Source organism: Lissotriton helveticus, chromosome 3_1 (assembly GCF_964261635.1).
Source record: "Lissotriton helveticus chromosome 3_1, aLisHel1.1, whole genome shotgun sequence".
NCBI lineage: Eukaryota > Metazoa > Chordata > Amphibia > Caudata > Salamandridae > Lissotriton > Lissotriton helveticus.
In genome coordinates this window covers 556,725,771-556,747,403 of record NC_136061.1, presented here as the reverse complement: position 1 = coordinate 556,747,403, position 21,633 = coordinate 556,725,771, and the positions used below count along the sequence as shown (strand labels likewise).

Below are 21,633 nucleotides of genomic sequence, written 5' to 3'. Positions count from 1 at the left end.
AATTTTATGGACACATCTTCTCGAAGGAGGGCATGAGACCAGACCCCGAGAAGGTAGCGGCCCTGGCTGATACTCAGAAGCCCCGAGATGTCACAGACCTACGCTCTTTCCTTGGCATGGCAAGCTATTGCGCGCGTTACATCCGCGACTACGCCACGATCAGCTACCCGCTGCGGGAACTTACTCGCCAAGGTCAGCCATTCGAATGGACGGACGCGTGCCAGCACGCATTCTCTGTGATCAAACAAGCTGTGGGGTCAGCCATCAACTTGGCGTACTTCGACACGAAAAAGAAGACTGAAATCACGGTAGACGCCAGTCCAGTGGGCCTGGGTGCCATTCTAGCCCAATACCGCGAAGACTCAGACCAGCGACACATCATCGCCTACGCAAGCCGCAGTCTCACGGATACCGAAAAAGCGTACTCCCAGCCGGAGAAAGAAAGCCTAGCTGTGGTGTGGGCGTGCGAACACTTCCACCTCTTTGTCTACGGAAAGCACTTCACGATCATCACGGATCATCAGGCACTCATTACAATTTTTGGTAACCCCAATGCAAAAATGCCACCACGCATTGAGCGGTGGGGCCTGCGCCTCCAAGACTACGTCTTTTCCATCATCCACAAACCTGGGAAAGCTGAGAACCCAGCTGATTTCATGTCAAGGCATCCGCTGGCTGGTGCCCGTTCTGCACTTTCTGTAGCTGACGAATATCTCCATTTTGTTGTCGACGCAGCATGTCCTCCCACTGTTCCTGTGGAGGCCATCCAGGAGGCATCCGCACTTGACCCCCTCGTCCAAGCTGTGATGACTCGCATTCGCACTAACTCGTGGAGGGACATGAAACAGTCCTCCTCTGACTCAGCTCAACTTCGACAAGATCTGGCTGCATTCCAACGGGTACGTGAGGAACTCTCCATCAGTGACAACGGTCTCCTTTTACGAGGGGGGAGAATCGTAATTCCACTTAAACTGCGCCAAGGGGTCATCAACCTGGCACACGAAGGACACAGAGGCATCAATGCAACTAAGAAAGCTCTGAGAGAACGAGTCTGGTTCCCCACCCTTGATTACATGGTAGAGACAACCCTGAAAGACTGTATCACATGCCAAGTAGTCAGCCGGGAAGAACCGCCAGTACCGTTACAAATGTCAGAGCTGCCGGACGGAGTATGGCAACAAATTGTGGTCGACTTCTTTGGCCCACTACAATCAGGACAGTACATCATTGTTGCCATGGATGAATACTCCCGTTTCCCATTCGCACAACTGATATCATCTACTCGAGCAACGACAGTGATCCCAGTGCTTGATGAGATATTTGCAGCCTGGGGCATCCCACTGCGAGTAAAGACAGACAATGGACCTCCCTTCAACGGCCATGAGTTCACAAACTTTGCAACCCATCTCAACTTCAAACACCAGAAAATCACTCCGCTGTGGCCACAGGCAAATGGCATGGTGGAGCGATTTATGGGGACACTAAAGAGGGCAATCCAGCAAGCAGAACTGACTCACCGAGATATCCAACAGACATTAAATGAAGTACTAAGAGCGTATCGAAACACGCCGCACAACACTACTGATCAGTGCCCAGCCACTGTAATGCTAGGAAGAACACCTCGACCAAGACTGCCCATGCTGAATGAAACTCCTCAACAACGAAATGTCACGGTTGATCACAACACCCTCGTGGAAATCGATCACACCAAGAAGCACAGAATGAAGACATATGCTGATCAACGCAGACACGCCAAAGACTCTAACATACAAGAAGGAGACTGGGTGATAGTGCGAAGTGATCGGCGAGCCAAAGCAGACAGTCGATATCTCGACACTCCCATGCAAGTCACCAAGAGGAAAGGAACCATGGTCACAGCCAAAGCTGACCACAAGCAAATAACGAGAAACATCTCACACTTTAGAAAATGCAACCGGCGCAGCCGCCATGAGACCATGTCAAATCTACCCTCAAGTGACTCCTCCAATCAGAGTGACAATAGTGACCAAAGCCACCACAGTCCCATGCGAATGGTGGAAATCACAACTCACCACAGTCCAGCACCAAGACACAAAGAACGGCCGCAACGTCTGATAAGAAAACCTCGACGTCTGGTCGAAGAGATATAGAGGAAGTGAGACTTTGCAAAACAGGGGAGATGTAGCATCGTCCCGCCTGACCCTTGCTTGGTACAGGACAGGCAAGCAGGAAGAGGAAGTGACGTCACAGGAAGTTACTAGTTTGTAAGTCAGTGTGAGGCTGGCAGGGAATAAAGAAGGAAGCAGAAAGCATACTCCTGTGTCGGTGTGTCATTTCCAAGAGCGCTGCGACACATCTGAATACAGGCCTGATCTCATTATAGTAGAACTTTTTGCGATCTACTTCTTTTTACTGTAGAGTGCTTTTCAAATGGATATCTACAGGGTAGGTACTTCTTGAAAGCTGGTGGTTTACACGATACTTGGAGGGCGCTAGTGCTTGCAGGCCCATTCCCCTTCTCGGAAGGATTTTTTTTTCTGGGAAGGGGCATTTCTAACAAAACGGCTTTAGCCTCTATGTTCAAAATGTCCTTGCCTTTGCTGGGCAATTAGTATATTGTTTGCCCTCCCCGCAGGTTTAAATATGTGATCGATTTATTTTTGTGCCCTGTAGTCTTAACCTCTTCCATGCTCATGACGAGCCCAGCCTACTGTGACTCATGACGAGCTGGGCTCATCACGAGCACTGCGGCGCAGCGGCTCACCCCCTTCCCCCCGGCGCCATGGGGGAATTACCCCCGCAGAGAAGGGGTTAAGTTTGGAGAATGCCCAGAAATGTAGTTACCCTGAATCTCTCTGGTAAATGTTTAATTGTTACCTGTTTGTGATTCAGAGGATATACAACACAAACTACATTACCTCGCAAGTTATCAAACAATTATCGCACACTTCAGTTGTGCCTGTATTTTCACCCTTGAAGGAAAGAAAGTCTGTCAGTCATGCAGATTTTTAGGATCGACTTGACAGTGCTGCTGTTCCACACCTTTTGTGATCATCAGAGCTTTAAAAATCATTACAGAGAAGAGGGGTTTATATATGCTGCCCACTTGTCGATTACCTTGAATTCAGGGTTTGACTGGCCAGCAAGCATGTTGCTCTGCAAGTATGTTGGATGTTCTCCCTGTGCGACAATGGAAGTGTAATAATATAATACACAGTTCCCCTTCAGTGTCCCAGGAAAAAACAACTGTTTCCAGATCCCTTAACTGAGAGGTCTTCAATCTGTGGGGTGTGACCCCCAGGGGGAAGGTGGACTCCTGGGAAGGGGGTCGCGGATTCCCCAGCTTCACTTGTCCCTGCAAAAAGACAGCCATCCTGGGACGGCTAATTTAGATCGTTATCAGCTGCTTGGCTGAATGAAATGCAAATGTGCCTTATCAGTTCATCTGCAAGTGTAAAGGAAGCTTGGGAGCGGTTCTGGCTCTTTGCGATGCCAAAGAATTGTTTTTTTGGACGGAAGTGCAAAGAGTTAACAACTGGGGTGGGAAGATCTTGCTTTTTATTTTAACTGTATTTACACAGCCCTTAGTGCCCCTAAAGTGGTTTTGAAGGGACAGTTATGTAAAAAAAATGCATTACATACGCTCTGGTATTACTAAAATCAACATTTTGAAGCCACCATTTTATCGTAAAACTATTTGCACATTTTGCAGTATTCTACCTTACCCTGTGTGTAATGCAAGTATAAAAAATTGACTTACATATTCACAGTACTGTCTGTCACAGGCTGTGACCTTATTGCACTAAAAATGCACAACACTTTTCTACACTGCACCAATCAAGATTTAATTCTGTGGTGCTCTGGTTACACACAGATCTCTGCATTGTATTAACTAATAGAGGTTTCATAATGTACTACAGTGCATTTCCCACTGAGCAATAACTTTTATTTATTTTTCATTTGCACTGCCCATTATTTTATATGTAGATACATCATGGTGAAAGACCTAAAAAAAAGTACAGAATATTATGGGCTTATTTATGAGAGGCTTGCATCGCCAGAGCATCACTTTTTTTTATTCTCCGGTGGCGCAAGCATCTCAACAATATCTATGAGGCAGTGCATAGCCCCCCTTGGTAGCTTTGCATGGCCTCATAGATATGGAGTAAGACAAAGCAGCACAAGTCATTGTGTTGTCATACTCTGCACCAAGCAAGGTGTTCCATGGGCTTCGCGTGGGGTTCCCACGCAACACCCATGGATTTTGATGCTGCCCCAGATTTACAAAATCATGTAAACCTGGGGCAGCATCAAAACCTTACCCCTCTCCAGGGGAGGCATAACCAGGAGAAATGTTTTAATTTCTCCTCGTTTTTTCCTCTTTCCATGTGTGCTGCATTCCGCAGCTCACATAGAAAGAGGAAAACGCCCCTCAGGATTGTTTTGGTGAAGGAAGGTGCCTCTTTCCATACAAAAACAATCCTGCCTATGTTGGTGCTAGGCAGCAATTTGTGTGCCAAGCGGTGCGGTGTGGCCTGCGGTGCCCTCAGGTTGCGGTGCAGGCAGCGGCTCGGTGATGGTCGCCCAGCGGCATTGATGAGACTAGGTCTGCGGTGTGAAGTGAAGACAGTGCTTGTTGCGCTGCTGACAGATCACGGTGCAGGGGAGAGCGCCAGTTGCAGGGAGCTAGTGTCCATCAGTCCGGACTACGGTGTGGGACAGGGCAGTGTATCGCAATACTTCTGAGCGGTGCGGTCACAGGTGTCGAAGTCAGCGGGCAGCCACAGTGTCTGTGAGACCAGGATGGCAAAGTGAAGCATGGCGGTGCTTAGTTTGGTGCCCACAGGTCACGGTGCAAGCAACAGGGTGGCGGCGGTCATCGTCGGCGAGACCAGGGTTGCGGTGCGAGATGTGGTGGTGCCCTCAGTACATGGAGCCAGAGAGTTGGTGACGGAGTCAGTTGCTTTCCTACGTCTGTGGCAACTGAAACCACGGTTCCAGAGGTGGTACCCAGAGGTCGGTGAAGTCTTTGCGGTCCCTGAGACTTCAGAACAGGTGGCAAGGTCTACTTCGAGCCCTTATGGATACTTAGCAACAAGTAAAGACAGTTCAGTCCGGTCTTTTTACTGCCCAAGGCAGAAGCAGCTATTGCAGGCCAACCCAACAAAGCAACAACACAGCAAAGGGGCAGCACTCCTCCTGGCAGTTCTTCCAGCTCTTATTATTGGCAAGTACTTTGAATAAAAAGGGTTTGAGAAGGGGGTCTTGGCATCAAAAGGTTTAAAGACCTCTGCCCTAAGTTAAGAGAACAGCAGAGATGGCCACACGAGAATGTTGCTGTAGTCAAGAGGTACATGAAAATAAGTTGTTGGTGGTGTGTTTGTGGAGTGCTGCAGGAGACAGCAGCGACACAAGGTGACTTCTCTAGACGGCTTGACAGCTTTTTAACACGTCACAGCCCCTTCAACTAGCTCTTCGGGCATCCGAGGGGGCTACAGAAACACACGGTTCAAGTCAATGTTGTTATCAGGCTGCTGGAACAGCAGTGACATTTCATGCCAGAACAGAGACCAAAACAGCTTTGGGGGTAGGAGAAGGTAAAGAGACAACTTAGAATGCAAAGACCGCTGGTTCGGGGCACATCAGCAGACCCCATAGGTGCGCGTGACACTCCAGCTTACTGTTTTTTTGTCACTATGCTACGAAAGTAAGCATATTTGATATTTCTCAAAGAGCCTCCTGGTAAATGGTTTCTGTCAAGGAAACTCAATACTCGCCTGTCTCCATCTGCTCTTTGTAGGGAGCCAATGTAGTGCCTTAATCAGGTGTGAGGCAATCCTTGGACTTTATGAGAGGTACAGTCTTGCTACTTCATTATGGATTATAAACCATTCCACTACCCTACTTCAAGGCAACAGCACACCATATATGTTACAGCAACCTACACAGAACAAGACCTGTGATCTTGTCTAGTTAAAAAACTATTTTCATATTTCAAAAGACGTGGGGAAAATCTTTCTTGCCTACCTTTACTGCCTATTAGTTAAATGGGCCCATCTAGTGAAAGAGGGTATAAAAAACTTTCTAACACAACAAGAAGTCAAATAAAGGGACATTCCGGAAATCTTACTGTTGGAGATTGTTGATGTAAGATTGGTTAAGAGGAGCTTTATACTTTTCACTGGATAGGGCCCTCTATTAGAAGAGAAAACATTAATTGACTTCAATCCCGTTTACATCTGTTTTGAACACATGGATATGCTTTGATTTTAATTCTCTTTTTCAGCACGGGAATATCCCCTAAAGCACCTTCTGTACCGATAAAGCCCCTTGTACTGTATGTGGTCTACCCTCAGAGGGCACCTTCTAGGGAGGCAACAGGCAGTAAGACTAGAATAATTAATACTTTTATCACTGCAAATCACATTGCAATGTATTTTTGGTTTCTTAAGTTGTTGAATGTTGCTCTTCCTTTGAGAGGTGTCATAACAATTCCTTGGGTGGCAAACACATCCCAATTAAATATAACACATCACTGTGTGTCAAGTAGATGTGCAAATAGGCACAAGGCTTTGCGAGAAGATAAACTGATCAGCAAGATCAAAGTTGTCTCAAATAATTGTCGGAGTAGCTCAAAATGTTGTAAGCGACACTAGTCATAAGGTGCAAAATGTACAATAGCATTAAGACACATAGAGAAATAAAATATCAAATGAAATAATATACTTTTGCAATGTTGTGATGTGAAGTTGGTAATTAAATTCCCAAACACACTAGCATTCTACTTTACAGAAACAAAGACTGGACTTACACTTTTGCCTGGTCTTTCGTCGCATACGTCACGTTCACTACCGCCGTCTCTGTGTCAGTGTTCACTGGAAGACAGAAAGCAACAGAACTTTAAGAGTGTCGCTCAGTGGGAGTGTCCAGCAGTACTGTACATCTTAGTAACAGATTCTGATAAAAAACAAAGTTTAGTTACAGTTGGATTGTTGCAGTACAGCCTCATATTGGCTTTCTCTATAGCTCCAAAACACATAGTAAAAGAGTATCCAGAATATGTAGCTCAACTCTGGATACATGCTTGTTACGAAATGTGAAGTGATATCTGCTTGTTATTGAGCAACCAGAGGTCATCTGGAACAACTTTCTATCCATAAACTCTTTCTACCAAAAGGAAACAGTGATTTCACAAAACCAGCTTGAAATTAGCTCCCTTTGCTTGTAATAACAGGCAATTAAGGGAGGATATACGTTTCCTGTTTACAGACCAAGCACGTTATCAGGGCCCCCTGAGTTTTGTGTTTAAAATGGAAAACATCTCTGCACAAAAAGGAGTGAAGAACGCCAAAAAAGGAGTGAAGAACGCCAAAAAAGGAGTGAAGAACGCCAAAAAAGGTGTTCAGAATTAAGACCTGTCTAATATTAGAAATATAGTACACATGTGACAACAATTTTGAAGAATCACAGAATGTATACAGATATTTTCTTGTGCAGGACTGAAGATTTCAACCTACAAAGCCAAAAGACAAAGCGGATACTGAAATACACATGTTGCATTGGGTGAGAATAGAAACTAATATGTAGCTTGAAAAGAACGTGTGTATAGATATTTGTAAAGAGCAGGCCTAGTTGGGGAGCAATGGAGTCATGTACATAGAAGTGGAACATAGTGGCTAGATTCGCAATCATTTACAAAAAAGGCAACATGAAAAGTCGGTTCCTATCGTGAGCGCTCGTAGTGCAGAAGTGTAGGTGCTGGTCTGATGCTAATTGGAATGTTGCACGAGGTCCTATGTTACAGGCCAGGCCTGGCTAGAACAAAGACTGCTATGCTGCAAAACAATGATGCTATCTATCTTCATTCTTGACTAAAGTCTATTGTGTCTCCTGAATCACCCTTGTCTTCTTCCTTTGACCACAGTATTATCCTTAATACCTTGAAGGTCCAACCGAGCATAAGTGACTAGGTGTACATGTTGTCCCTACTGATGAAGTTGATTCCCAAATCTCACACTAAATAGAAATCCCCTTTGTGTATCTTACGATTCCTGGCTAGCTCCTATCTTGTTCAATTTGTTTATGGAGATTTTCAGGAAACCAAAGTGACAATACGTCTAGCATCAAGTAACACCAAACAATGAGCTGACGATACTCCGATGTGCCTAATAACAATATCACGTTTGGCATCACACTGCTATCTAAAGCCTTTATATTCAACCCTGTATACATCACATATTTCTTACACTGAACACACAGAAGACACAGAAGACTGAACTTCAACAAATCTTTTCAGAGCCTCCATCTCATCTGATAAAGCATGGGCAAACCACACTACATCGCTTGGTGTTGCTTCACAATATCATTAATAATGTCAAATGCACAGGCTTTACTCTGGCTATACATAAAGAAAATGTGGGTATGCTATTTGATCAGCACATCTACTATTGTACAGTCTTGTAATTCTTCACCAGTTACAGATCAGTCACATATCATCTGGGTGCTCTCATGGTGTCACAACACCCGCCCACTTGGGGGTAGATCCGCTAGAATTCTAACACCAGTCTAGACTTAAAGTCTAACAAATACACCGAAGCACACCACTCTTAAATTACTCTAATCCTTTGTACGTAATCCGCAGCCCATCCAGTCAAAAGGTTTCCTTTGAAGACGTTCAACACAAATGATGAGTCAGGTCACTGTTGGTGTTTCAATTCATTTAATTACAGACAAAAAGCAGCATCCGACGCGTGTTTTGTCCTCCATGGACTTCCTCAAGGCTGAAAAATCATATCTAAAAACCATTTGTATAATACAGTATGTTTCACAAGTGCTGTAAACATGCTTCTTGTTTAAAGACATAGTTATTAGATCTTTAAGCAAATAAAAACCGAGTATACTGAGCAAATACAGCAGTAACCATGTGTCAATGAAAAACATAACAAAAATATCCAAGAAACCGATCAAAAAACTGTGGAAACCAAAGCATGAAATGTGAAAAAGAGAAAAATAAACCATAAAGTGGAAAAATCCACCCCAGTCTGTGATGGCAATTTTTTTTTTTTTACAAGATGTTTAAGTGGCGAACGGTGTGATCGTAGAACCTTAAATTCATCAGTGCCTCTACATACCCTAAGCAACCTAGTGATGGCCATGGGTAAACATGTCTCACCTGGAGTTCAAAAAGCTTATTGAGAGTTCTTTCAATATCCTATAGTTCGTATAAAAGAAATCTGTACTAAAACTTCCAGTATAATTGGAGTCAGCTTTTTGATTGGTTTCTTGAATATTTTTGTTATGTTTTTCATTGACACATGGTTACTGCTGTATTTGCTCAGTTTACTCGGTTTTTTATTTGCTTAAAGATCTAATAACTATGTCTTTAAACAAGAAGCATGTTTACAGCACTTGTGAAACATACTGTATGATACAAATGTTTTTTACATACGATTTTGCAGCCCTGAGGAAGTCCATGGAGGATGAAACGCTCGTCGGCTGCTTCTTTTTGTCTATAATGGAATGAATTAAAACACCAACAGTGACCTGACTCATCATTTGTGTTGAACGTCTTCAAAGGAAACCTTTTGATTGGCTGGGCTACGAATTACGTACAAAGGATTAGAGTAATTTAAGAGTGGTGTGCTTCGGTGTATTTGTCTTACTATGGCTCGAGGTAATTCTAACAGTAAAGCGTAAACAATATGGCCAAAACTGTTCAGTTTAGAATTCATCAAGGACTTTCTGCTGAAAGTTGACGTAGTGATGGTCCAAACATTAGTGCTTCATAAAAAGGATTCTTTTGTTTTTATTGGCTTTGAAACACAAGGTTATCATATCATTTATCAAATTTGAATAGAGCGGACATACATTGAGAAGAAATGGCAGTGGGCCCTGGGGTATCTACAGAAGTTCTCCCGAAATGCGCATTTCAAATTCATCCAATTTAACATTCTACTATGGGCCTACCTCACCTGGCAATGTGAGTGAAATCCCACTCTGCTCCAGCAATTATTGCATGGAAGAAGGCATTAGAATGTTGGGCTGAGGTTAAGAGAACTACTATTGAAAGAGAATGAAAACAGGGGGCTGCGCAACCTGCTAATCGCAACCTACCGGGATGCCCGAGTCCACGCAGAAAAGGATTATGGGAAAGATGATGAACAATCGCCTTGAGTCTCTATGCCCTACTCTTTGCTGGTCTATCCGGAAGCTTCGGCATTGGCGGAGTATTTCCAGAGCCTAATTGGCGCGCTTCATACTCCCCAGTGTGCCCCCACTCGTCCAGGCCATAATGTTCCATGTAGTTACATTGTTTTCACCTGCCTGCGCTTTCACGTTAATAGAGGCCCTTTCTTTAGACGGGCCGCGTCTGTAAACTTGACAAACATTTTTTTTTGTAAAACTGCCCCATACCGTGCCTTCACTTTAAAGGCGGCCGCGCCCCTTTAAGATGAGGCTTGTCTAAAGAAAGGGGCGCGACCTCTATTAACGTGAAAGCACGGCACTTGGCGCTTGTCAGCAAAACATATTTGCAATGCAATAATAGGTCTAGCAGAGTTTATGCTATTGTCATTTACAAAACCAATATTTCGTAAATGCGAGAACTATTGCATTGCAAATACTTGTTTATTAAGAGCTACTTACGTTCTATAAAAATCATCCCTAGCTACTAACAAATATTTCTGTGCTCTAATAGTGATCACACAAGATTAGCCTTAGTTGTTACTCCATGCAAGATTACCAGTAGCCAGGTCCTTGGTGCATTAGAAGTAATGTCACAAAATGGTCTATCAATTTGGAATGCCTCGCCATGGGTAAAACGATAGTCATAGCTGGAATGTTTGGCATAAAGGTATTATTAGTAATGATATTGTTTGTATGGCTTCTTCTGTGTGATATTTAATAATTGATTTTCTCTCCTTGCGTCTCAGTATGCTGTGCATGGGTTAACTGATCACAAGGTGGCGCTATTCTCCCAAGTATGGTCGCAGGACTATGCGTATGTTAAGAATGGCTTCAACTAACTTGATAAACCAGTCTTTCGTATATTTACGTATTGCATAGTTGACAACACTTTCAACCTGGGAAGTTTGAGAATTTGAAAACAAAATCGGGGGAATGCATTTTGCGAGTGCCTTGTACTGAAGCAGAGTCAATTTCAGGTCATGTTTGTTGGTTCACACATCGGGCGTCTCCCGCCGGATTCGGGTCTATTGGCATGCATGGTATTGATTGGGGTGCAAATAACAACTGTGTGTTTTAAAAGTGTTCAGCATTGTCATCGCAGACAATGTATAAATTAACAAGTAATGAACTTTGGTGTTATAGTCACCATGACAAACGACTAAGTTCTCTCCCACAATCAACCGCGTGGAGACGGTGAAACTGCCGAATGTCTTTGGTTTAACGAAAATACTGGGAATGTCTGCGTCCTCGGATGCCCACATCCCTGATGTATATAGTTGTTGTTGCTGGAAGAGTGCCGGGCCCCGGGGGAAGCAAAGTCGCAGACTAGTCTTCCTCCGGGGTCATTCGCGCAGGGGAAAGGACAGGCAGGGGAAGGGGAGGAGTTAGGTGGGGGGGGGGGGGGTGTAAGGCACAGGGGAGGAAGGGGACTTCCTCTTCTTGTTGCCTGGCACCATCGGGAGGGTTTAGCGAAGGATAGCTGAGTATAGCTTAGAGGTATTTCAGATTAGGCCGGGGGTTTTATTGTCGAGTCTTGAGCGTCGAGAGCTGCTTGCCGGCAGCTAGGTTCCATAAGCTTGTTGCGTGTCACCCGGCCATGTCGGGAGTGTCATCCGAGGAGGTGCGCGCGGCCCTGCTACTGTTGGCCCACACGGGCAGGGAGGACCTGCTGCAGCCGGGGGTTTTATGGCAGGCATGGGTGGGGGCAGCGAGGGCCACGCGAGCGGCCTCGGCCAGGGTCGCGGCGGCGGTCCTGGAGTGCCAGGAGGACGCCTCTCCTGTTCTGTGGCAGAGACCCGAGCGGAGGGGGGGCGGAGCACCCAGAGACTCAGCGCGGGGTGGGAAGCGCAAGAGCCTGCCCCCGCGAGTCTTCACTCCGCTCCAGTTCCTGCCCGGGGCCTCTGGGGCTGTGTCTGGGGGCGTGGAGCCTCCTGTGCTGCCTGAGCCTGCCCGTGGACCGGCAGGCCCGGTGGAGGGGGCGGGGTCGGGTGATGGGCCTGCTAGATTACTGCAGGCCATCCCTGAGGCTGGGGGGGCGGATCTGGGCTCTGGGGGGGGAGCAGGTGGGGAATCAGGTTGTGGTGCAAGTCGGATGACGCCCCCATTGATTTGTCCACTAGTTCCAGGGCACCTACCCCTGCCCCTGCGGGGCGGGAGGCGGACGGCAGGTCTGAGGGCCAAGGGGAGCCAGGGGCACCTGGGTACCTGGGCACTTGGGGGCTGTGGAGAGGTGGGCCCCAGAGCCTGTGCACGGGGGGTTCATGCCTCCGGGGGGGGGGGGGTTTCTGGGCTACTGCCCGCCCCCTCCCCTTCCGGTCTGGGGACCCATGTCCTGGGAGGACAGGGCCAGGGAACAGCGGTTGCTAGAGCAGATCCAGGAGGCCAGGTGGGCTGAGCAAACCATGGCCAGGGTGGGAGCGGTGTGGGGGACGGAGATGGAGGGGCCGCCTACCCCGACCTCGGAGGAGGAACGGGCTGCGGAGTTAGAGGAGGCGCAGAGGCGCGCGTAGGTCAGGAAGGGGACAGTTGAGTGCCCTAAGAGCAGGATGGCAGGTGTAGGGACGGCCAGGATGGCTTTGAGGCCCGATGGTGCTGGGGCCCGCTCAGGCTGGAGCGACCTGAGGGGCGGGAGGGGATCCAAGCCGGCGGCTGTCGGCAGAGCCCGGGGGTGCCTGGCGGGGCGCAAGACGGCCCAAGACGCAGGACTGTAGCAACAGGGCAGTCCGCGGCGGCTGTCCCTCCTCCGTGGGCTCGGGCACCGGCGGCACGAGTTGCAAATGTGTCACGAGTGTCAGTGGGAATGCAGAAAGGTTTGAAGAGGGCGGTGAAGGATGTGTTGGGGCTGCCTGTAGACGTGGATCCAGTGCTGGAGTTGGACTATGGTGACGAGAGTGAGGAACTTGAGGATGGGGAGGTGCGGGATGACACAGACGGCCCGGGGGCGTGGTGGACAACAGCGACCTTGATGTTTTGCAGGCCCCGGCTACGTCACGGAACAAGGTCAAGGCGGTGGCGGTTCAGGCCCCGTCTCCCAGAGGGCGGTCCCGAGAGCGGCGGCCAGCAGTCACAGGTGAGGGGTCCTGGTGGGCGGCCTGGGATGACGGTCCACAGGGGGGTAGGAAGAAGGCGTGTAGGTCGGTGGGTGTGGGGGAGGGGTCGGTCCGGGAGCTGGAATCGCCAACGGGCGGTCCACCTATGGAAGGTAAGAAGGTGGACGGTAAGTCGGTGGCCACGGCAGGGGTGCAGATGGACAAAGGGGACGGTAAGGACGAGGTGGGAGTGAAGTTGCCGAAGAAGCTCCCATACATGGGGTTGGCGATGCCCTTGGGGTCGCATTTATCGGAAAAGGTCAGGACTAAGATTTGGAAGCACGAATTCGTGGATGTCTTTAAGTTGTTACATAGGGAGGTACAGGCCAAGGAGGGCTCGAAGGAGGAGGAATGGGAGCTGACTAGGCGGCCCAGGGTCCCAGTGACGATGGAGAACTGGACTTCGGCATTTTTGATATATACCAGTATTTACATGCGAAAAGTACTTAGATAGGGCTATTGCACTGTTGAAGTATATGGACATCATTCGCAAGGCTCAGATGCAGTTTGGGGGGTTCGCGTGGTTAAGTTATGACGAGGAATTAAGGGCCAGAGTCAGTGCGAATCCGGAGAAGATTTGGGGGGAAGTGGATCAGGAGCTCTGGGTGCAATTGATGGTATCCACGCATTCTACCGAAGCGACGCATACGGCCAGCGGTTTGCCGGTGGCGTATCAATCCTTTCCGCCGCGTCCCGCCCACAGCGGGGCGGGTGGAGGTGCGGTGCCCAGTACCATTACCACTGGTCAGCCCGGTAAGCCAGGGGGTTACACGACAGGGGCCTGTTGGAGCTACAACAGGGGGTACTGCTCGAGATACCCTTGTAAGTTTAAACACGAGTGCTCCAAATGCGGCGGGAAACATGCCCTCACTCAGTGCCTTACACTTGTCACCCCCTCAGAGCAATGGCGGAACGCCAAGGGGCAGGGCCACCCTGGACAGAAGGGTGCCTACACCGGTTAGGGTGGAGGCGATGGTCCCGTGGCTCTCGTGTTACCCGGATCAGGAGGCGGCGTGGCTTTTCTGGGGTTTCACGGAGGGCTTTAGGGTAGGTTATCAAGGTCCCAGAGTGCGTCGGTGGGCGGAAAATTTGCGGTCCGCGAAGGAACTGCCAGGAGTGGTATCCCACAAGTTGTTGAAGGAGGTTGAGGGAGGAAGGGTAGCCGGCCCGTTTACTGACTGGCCTTTGGAGGATCTGATAGTTTCTCCACTGGGGGTGGTGCCGAAGAAAGAAGAGGGGGAGTTTCGGATGATTCACCATCTCTCATGGCCGGAGGGCCAGTCAGTGAACGACTTTATTGCAGAGGAGGATTCGAGGGTGCTCTATGCTTCTGTGGATGACGCGATCCGTTTGGTGAGGGTGTGCGGGACGGGGGCTGAATTGGCGAAATGCGACATCAAGTCGGCTTTCCGTATGCTGCCTATACACCCGGCGGATTTCTCGCTCCTGGGAATGCAGTTTGGAGGGGCCATCTACATGGACAAGGTTTTGCCCATGGGGTGCGCCATCTCTTGTGCCTTGTTTGAACTCTTTAGTACTTTTCTGCAATGGGCAATGGTGAGAATTAGTGGGTGCAGCGAGGTCACTCACTATTTGGATGATTTCCTCTTCCTGGGGAGGGCGGATTCTGGTGATTGCGGCAGGGCCCTGTCGCGGTTCCAGGAGATGGCTTTCCATTTAGGTGTTTCCTTGGCGCCAGAGAAAATGGCTGGTCCCAGCTGTTGCCTGACCTTTCTGGGAATTGAGTTGAACTCAGTACAGTGGCTGGCGCGCCTTCCGGGGGCCAAGGTGGCGGAAATCCTGTCATGTCTACGGTGGGCGATTGAGGAGAAACGAATCCCTTTGAGAGCGGTGCAGAAACTGTTAGGTTTCCTGAACTTTGCGTGTAGAGTGGTAAGAGCAGGGCGGGCGTTCTGTAGGCGGCTCGGCATGGCCATATCGGGGGCGGTGCTTCCACACCACAGAGTCAGGATTTCCATGGGGGTGCGGGCTGATTTGAGGATCTGGATTACATTTCTGTCTGATTTCAACGGAGTGTCCCTGGATTTTGATGAAGATAGGGCGGTTTGGCAATGTCAAATTTTCTCTGATGCGGCTGGGTCAGCGGGGTTTGGCATCTTCTGGGACGGGAGGTGGTGCGCAGAGTTGGCCTGCTCACTGGTTGAAACAAGGGAGGAGCATTGCTTTACTGGAATTCTTTCCGTTGCTGGTGGCACTGGAGATTTGGGGGAGTGAATTTCAGAATAGATCAGTGCTCTTCCACGTCGACGGTGGTGGAACTGGTGGACCGCCAGGGAGCCAGGGACCTCAGAGTGCTACGTTTGTTGCGGAGATTCATGCTGGCTTGTTTGCGGCTGAATGTGGTGTTTAGGGCTAAGCATGTCCCTGGGGCGAATAATGACATTGCGGATGCTTTGTCTCGTTCGCAGTGGCAGCGGTTCCGGCACCTGGCACCGGGAGCGGATATGTGCAAGACCGAGCTGCCGGACGGCATCTGGGCCTTGGGGGAGTGAGGATGATTGGGCTGGTGGAGCGTTCAGTTGCTGATACCACGAGGAAGACGTATCGGCTGGCATGTTCGGAGTTTGGTGCTTTCATGGGGTGGAATCCGGAGTCAAGTCTGTGTGACCGGTCAGAGGTGGAACAGGGCGTTAAGCGTTTTGTGCTGTGCTATATCGATAAGGGGTTGACTGCGGCTACGATATCTGGGAAGCTGGCAGGGATCTCCTTTTATTGTACTTTGTTTATGGGGTTTGATCTGACGAAAGATGTGATTGTGAGCAGGATGCTCAGAGGCTGGGGTAGGGAATGCAGGGGGGGGTAGACTGCGTGAGGCAGTTACGTTTGAGCTGTTGGTTCGGCTGGTTGGGGTGTTGCCGGAATGTTGCTATGATCTTTTTGAAACGAGGATTTTCCGTTTTTGTATGGTATGGATGTTTTTTGGTGCGTTTCGAGTGTCTGAATTGTTGGGTACGCGGACGACGGCTGGCAGGGTGTTTGAGGAGATTCGTGTGGATGGTGGGCGCCTGGGGATTTGGTTGGGGTGCTCGAAGACTGATCAGATGGGTAGGGGTAAGTGGGTGTGGCTGAATGAGGCGGATGGTGGGATAGAATGCCCGGTGGCCGAGTGGCGGGCTTTCCTGGGGGCGGCGCGGGTGATGCGGGGTGAAATCTTCTGTCATGCATCGGGTGCACGAGTGACTGCTGGCCAGTTGTTGGCGGTGTTGCGCATGGCTTTGCGGAGGCTGGGTTTGGATGCTTCTGGTTTCGGGACCCACTCCTTTCGTATCGGGGCTGCGACAGCTTGGGGTGGTCCTGGGACAGGATTAGGAGGATTGGAAGATGGAAGTCACGCTGTTGCGAGCGATATGTGAGGAAGTAAGGCGGTCGCAGGTAGTCGGTTGGCTGGGACGTGGGTTTGTGTTTTGGTGCTAACATATTTTTCTTTCGTAGGTTGCGTGGGTGGACCAGGCTCTAAGACGGTGACCTGGATTGTGGGGCACTCCTTCGTGCACTGGGCATCTAAATACGTGGAACAGCAGGTGTACGGCCGTAACCTGGGACTGAAAGCAGAATTCCACGAGGTACACTGGTGGGGAAAAGGTGGCATGCGATGTGGGGCACTACTGCCCTGGCTCGCTAAAATGGTCCTGCTAAAAGGATGCCCGGACCTGTTGATTATTCATCTGGGAGAGAACGATCTGGTGCAGCTGTCAGGTTTGGCGCTTGTGCAGCTGATGCAGAGGGACCTGGAGGTATTGAAGTCAAGGCTTGCAGGGACTTGCATTGCCTGGACAGAGTTGGTGCCCAGGAAAGTATGGAGGGGGGCACGGAATCACGGGGCAATTGAGAAAGCACGGAGGAAACTCAACAGGGCAATGAGACTTTTTTGCAGTGACAAAGACATTAGGGTGATCTCGCACGGAGGCATTCGACTGGAGGAGCCGTAAGTTTTCAGGGACGACGGAGTGCACCTGTCTCGTTTGGGGAATGCGTATTACGTGATGGAGATGAGAGATGTGGTGAGCAAGTTGTGGAACGAGGCGATATGGTGTTGCAGGGAGTGAGTGCGGTTGGGGGTGCTGGTTGTGTGGAATGGCGACCCGTGGGGGGGTGGGGCAGGGAACCGCCCTACAGGGGGTTCCCTGGTTGGCGGTACTTTGAAGGGAGAGGGGGGTCAAGAGCGGGCACTCCCATCCCTTGGGGGGGGGGGGGGGTTGAATGGCAGATAGAGCCATGACTGGAAGGTCACAGGATCTGGCAGGATGACAGGTGATTGATGGATATGAATGAGGACGGTATATGGCATGGAGTGGTTCAGAGGATATAGAATGGGTGAAGTGTGTGTTAAGAGAAGTGTTCTGAGGGTTTTGAAGTTATTTATTGTTGATGTTTACTGTTTGTAAGATTACGCAGCCTGGTCTAATAAATGGCCTTTTACGCTTAATACTGCGTGGTCTGTTTATTGCGCGATGCGATACAACGAAGCGGGCACGCAGGTGAACGTTTTTTTCAACGGCGGGCTAGCATCTCGGCGTGTTTTGAAGGGAGTGGTGGTGGGTTGGTTTGGGTGAGTGGGTGTGTTTTTGCAGTTACTTTTTATATAGCGAAAACTCGGCCCAAAAGCATTGGAGCGCGGAGCACCAGTTACATTACACAAGGTCAGATTCATATTTTGGGGCGAGTGGAGATTCAGTGATTTGCCCGACTCATAAGAAGTTGAGCCAAGACTAGAACCGCGGTCCCCAGCTGCAGAGTGCGCAGCTCTGGCGATAATGCCACGTGCTCTCCCACGAGGTGGACGAAACAATACATGTATTTAGTTGTCTGACACAGTGATGTTAACTTGTGAATACTTAGAGCATGGCAGGATAATGCTGATCTGTTATTTGCCACAAAACATATTGTGCGATATCTGCTGGTGTGGCAGAAGATGAGGGGAAGATTGTGAGAGCTCGAAGGAACCTGTAAGGTCTATTTACCTATTTGTAGGGTGTGAGAAGTTGGCCTGATGTGCAGTGTTCACTATTCTAGTGATCACTATATATCAGTCCAAACAACCCTTATTGATGATTGGTTGTAAGTCAACCTTATAGACCAGCTATCCTAGTAGCATGGATACGAGCAGTCTAAGGCTAAGACTCTAGAGGGCGTGTTAAGCCAGCTGTTTTACCATCACATTACCCCTTGAACACCCAGTGAAAGGACACCACACAAGTGTTATGAAAATAAACAATGTATTTATTAGAATCACAACAACCCTGTACTCTTTATGAGGACAGGGTGCTAAGCACACAACAAAACTCTTATGAAAATACTTAAGTTAGCACGTTATACACAAATGCCCGAGGGGCACGAAAAACCATATACTCTAAAAGTGGAATGCGAAATTACTAGCAGGTAAGTACAGTACTAATAGGCTTTGGAATCGCTAGGACTTGACTAGGGAATCGTTAGATTACTTCTAGGAGACCTAGGGAACTCGGGTGCAGAGTGTGCACTCTCACGCGGGATGCGGGACAAAGTCTATGGAAGCTAGTAAAGGCAAAGTTAGTGTTCACGGGCGAACCCGACCTGGTAGGGAGAAAACGACAGTGGATCCTGACCCTTGGATAGTGAGGCTATGCTGGGACACCGAAGTGCCGAAGTTACCTAGCCCAGGGGCTGCAGCTGCATAGGTCTGAAAAGACGTCGGGAATCTCGTTGCCGGACCAGGAGCCTGGAAGAAGGAAGTTGCTGGCAGGCGACCAGTGAAGGAAAGTTCAATGGATCCAAGCCTGGATCAAGGAAGAAGGAAACCTGAAAGCAGAGGGGACCAAGTTCTTGAATCACTAGCCAGTGATTAAGTGGGCACCAGGATGGCACAGGGCGAAGTCACCGCAGTCAGGTGAGTGGGCGCTGCTGGGCTCTGCAGTCTCTCGGACCAGGAGGCGTTGTCGGCGACCAGGATGGAGGTGCGAGCTGTCCCACGTAGGTTCTTGCTGTCGACGTCGCTGGACCCAGGATTGGGCAACAAGTCTTGGCAAATGCATGGCCCACGCGGTGGACCTAAAATGGCGTCTTAGCCGGACCAGGAGGGTCCAGGGTACTTCTCCGATGGAGGGAAGCAAGGGCCAGTCTGGAGCAACCAGACCAGCAGCAGTGTTGTCGTCGGGCGTCGTTCGGAAGGCCACAAGCCAGCGGGCTAGTAGCCAAACAACGCGGTGAGCAGCAAAAAGCAGAAGGGCCCCACGCCGATCGTGGAGATGCTGGGGGGCTGCTCTTCGGTGTTGGAGCTGCTCAGGGTGGGGGCTTCTCGGACCCCAAAGCACTCACCAGGAAATTACTCGGTGGGCTTGCTGTGCAGAAGTCGTGCAGTCTTGGCGATGGCCGGTCCCTCGAGGTCTCGTCGCACCCACGGTTCTCAGCTGTGCTGTAGAGGTGGGTAGAGGTCAGAGGTGCCAGGGAAGCCGGGTCTCGTCGAGCTGGGCAGTCGGATTCCGGAGGAAGGACGTGCAGCAGACCGCAGTGTTCTTAGATGGTGCCTGCGGATGCAGGGTGACTACTCCTTAGTCACAAGGGAGAATCTTGAGGAAGAAATCGTGAAGTCCTTTCGTGGAAAGTGGTATCTTGATTCCAAAGATGATCTGATTTGGAAGGGGGCCTGCTCCTACCTTTATCTGGGAAAAGGGGGCTGGCACGCGACTAAGTCCTGCCCTATGGGTGGGACCAGGAGGGGGGTGGTTACACCCCTCTCCTTTGGCGGGCTTTCCCCAGGCCAGGGGCTGGACTGCCCCTGGAACTGGTTTCAGCCGGCCTATGCACAGTGAGCACCGGGGTGCCACTTGCAGTCACCTTCCTCTGTAGCCCTGCCTACCTGGAATACACAAAACCCTGTCTGCGACGGTGCTGGCACCGCCCCTGGCAGGAAACCCTTTGTCTTTGCCTCCTGCTCTGGGAGGACTCCCAGCAGCAGGAGGGCAGACTTGTGTCTCGGTGGCAGCATCCATTTTGTGGATGCTAAGGCTCTGTCTGACTTTAACCGGGGTTACAGGTTACATACATGTCGTGTCCCTCTAGAAGGGTGGAATGCTAACCCCGTCGCCAGAATTGGCGAGGGGTTAGTATTCCAATTCGTATGACACCTTACTCGACATTGTATCAACAAGGGGGAATCATAAAATTAGGACAATATTTAGCGGGGTCCAATGTATGTGTCCCAGAAAGTACCAACAACAAAGAATATACAGAGTTCCCCGGGCAAAGTCAACTAAATGACTAACGTGAACCTCTCACTCATATTGAGTTCAACAGAAAAAAGTGAATGTTGTGAACCCTTTTCGGAATTTGGGGATGCCTCACACAGGTCACCGGTTGGACGACTATTGTCATCCCACCCGGCGATCGTCCAGCGTCATCATCGGTATCCTGCCCCTACGACAGACTGGCAGTGCAATGCCTGTCGGGCAGCACCGGATGCTGCACTTTGGCGGGGTTCTTTTATTCCTTAGCCAAAGGGTGTGTGAGTGTGAGGGGCCTAAAAAAGTGCAATAGTGAGCGTGGGTGTGGTCTAAAAAAAGTCAGTGGAGTCCATGGGGAAAGGAATTTAATAGTATGGCTCACTGCTTTATTAAAAGGAACGATAAGGGGTATTGAGGCGGGATAAATAAAGTAATCGTGCCTCATTCAACCCTTAGTGAACGTGTGGTCAACATGTTTCTTGCCACTCAGGCAATTCATCAGGACCAAAAAGAAGCTCATATAATTGCTGACAGATCCCTCAGTAATCAGAGGAATCAAGTATACGACCTGGAGTGTGTCGTAGGGACAATCCTTCGTCCAGTCCCTCCCAAGAGCTAGGCAAGGAAAAGGAGAAAGAGTGTTATTAGAAATATAATTGGAACTGTGTCTGTGTACCCCTAGCTATTGTTGAGTTAAGACCAATAACATGCTGGTGGTGCATATCGGGGTGTAGATGGGTTAGTGTAGACCCCATCCAGGAGACACTTTTGAGTGAGAGAGACGGTCCAAATCCCTCACGAAAGAGGAATCACCACATTGTATATGTGTAAACAGTGCTCATTAAGCCGGCCTGTGAGATGTGTGCACTGAGAATGACTCGTACAGTGGTCTATCCTCATATGGTCTATCGTGACATGCCATGCCTACATTTCATTTTGAGCAAGCAGCTATAAGTGTGCGCATTCACACACGTGAAATTCAAATAAAATTATTTCCAGACAATCAGAAGAAAGAGAACAACGTCAACACTCTAGCTCAATAAATCAATGGCCACCGCTAGTTGGCGCCTGTGTGGTAAACAAGCCTTAATGTGAGATATTTTAACACACTAGGGACGGTCGCCGTGCAAGCCTTACCCGTTATCCCAAGGTCGGGCAGC

General features: G+C 49.4%; 1 protein-coding gene across 1 annotated transcript in view; it reads right to left on the bottom strand.

The window, feature by feature from the left end:
• The window catches only part of IGF2BP2 (insulin like growth factor 2 mRNA binding protein 2), a 463,616-nt gene that overhangs the window by 222,811 nt on the left and 219,172 nt on the right, over positions 1-21,633 (bottom strand). The window contains exon 5 of the mRNA XM_078680475.1: positions 6,791-6,854. Coding sequence (XP_078536601.1) covers positions 6,791-6,854 — 64 coding nt within the window. The remainder of the gene's footprint in view (positions 1-6,790; positions 6,855-21,633) is intronic.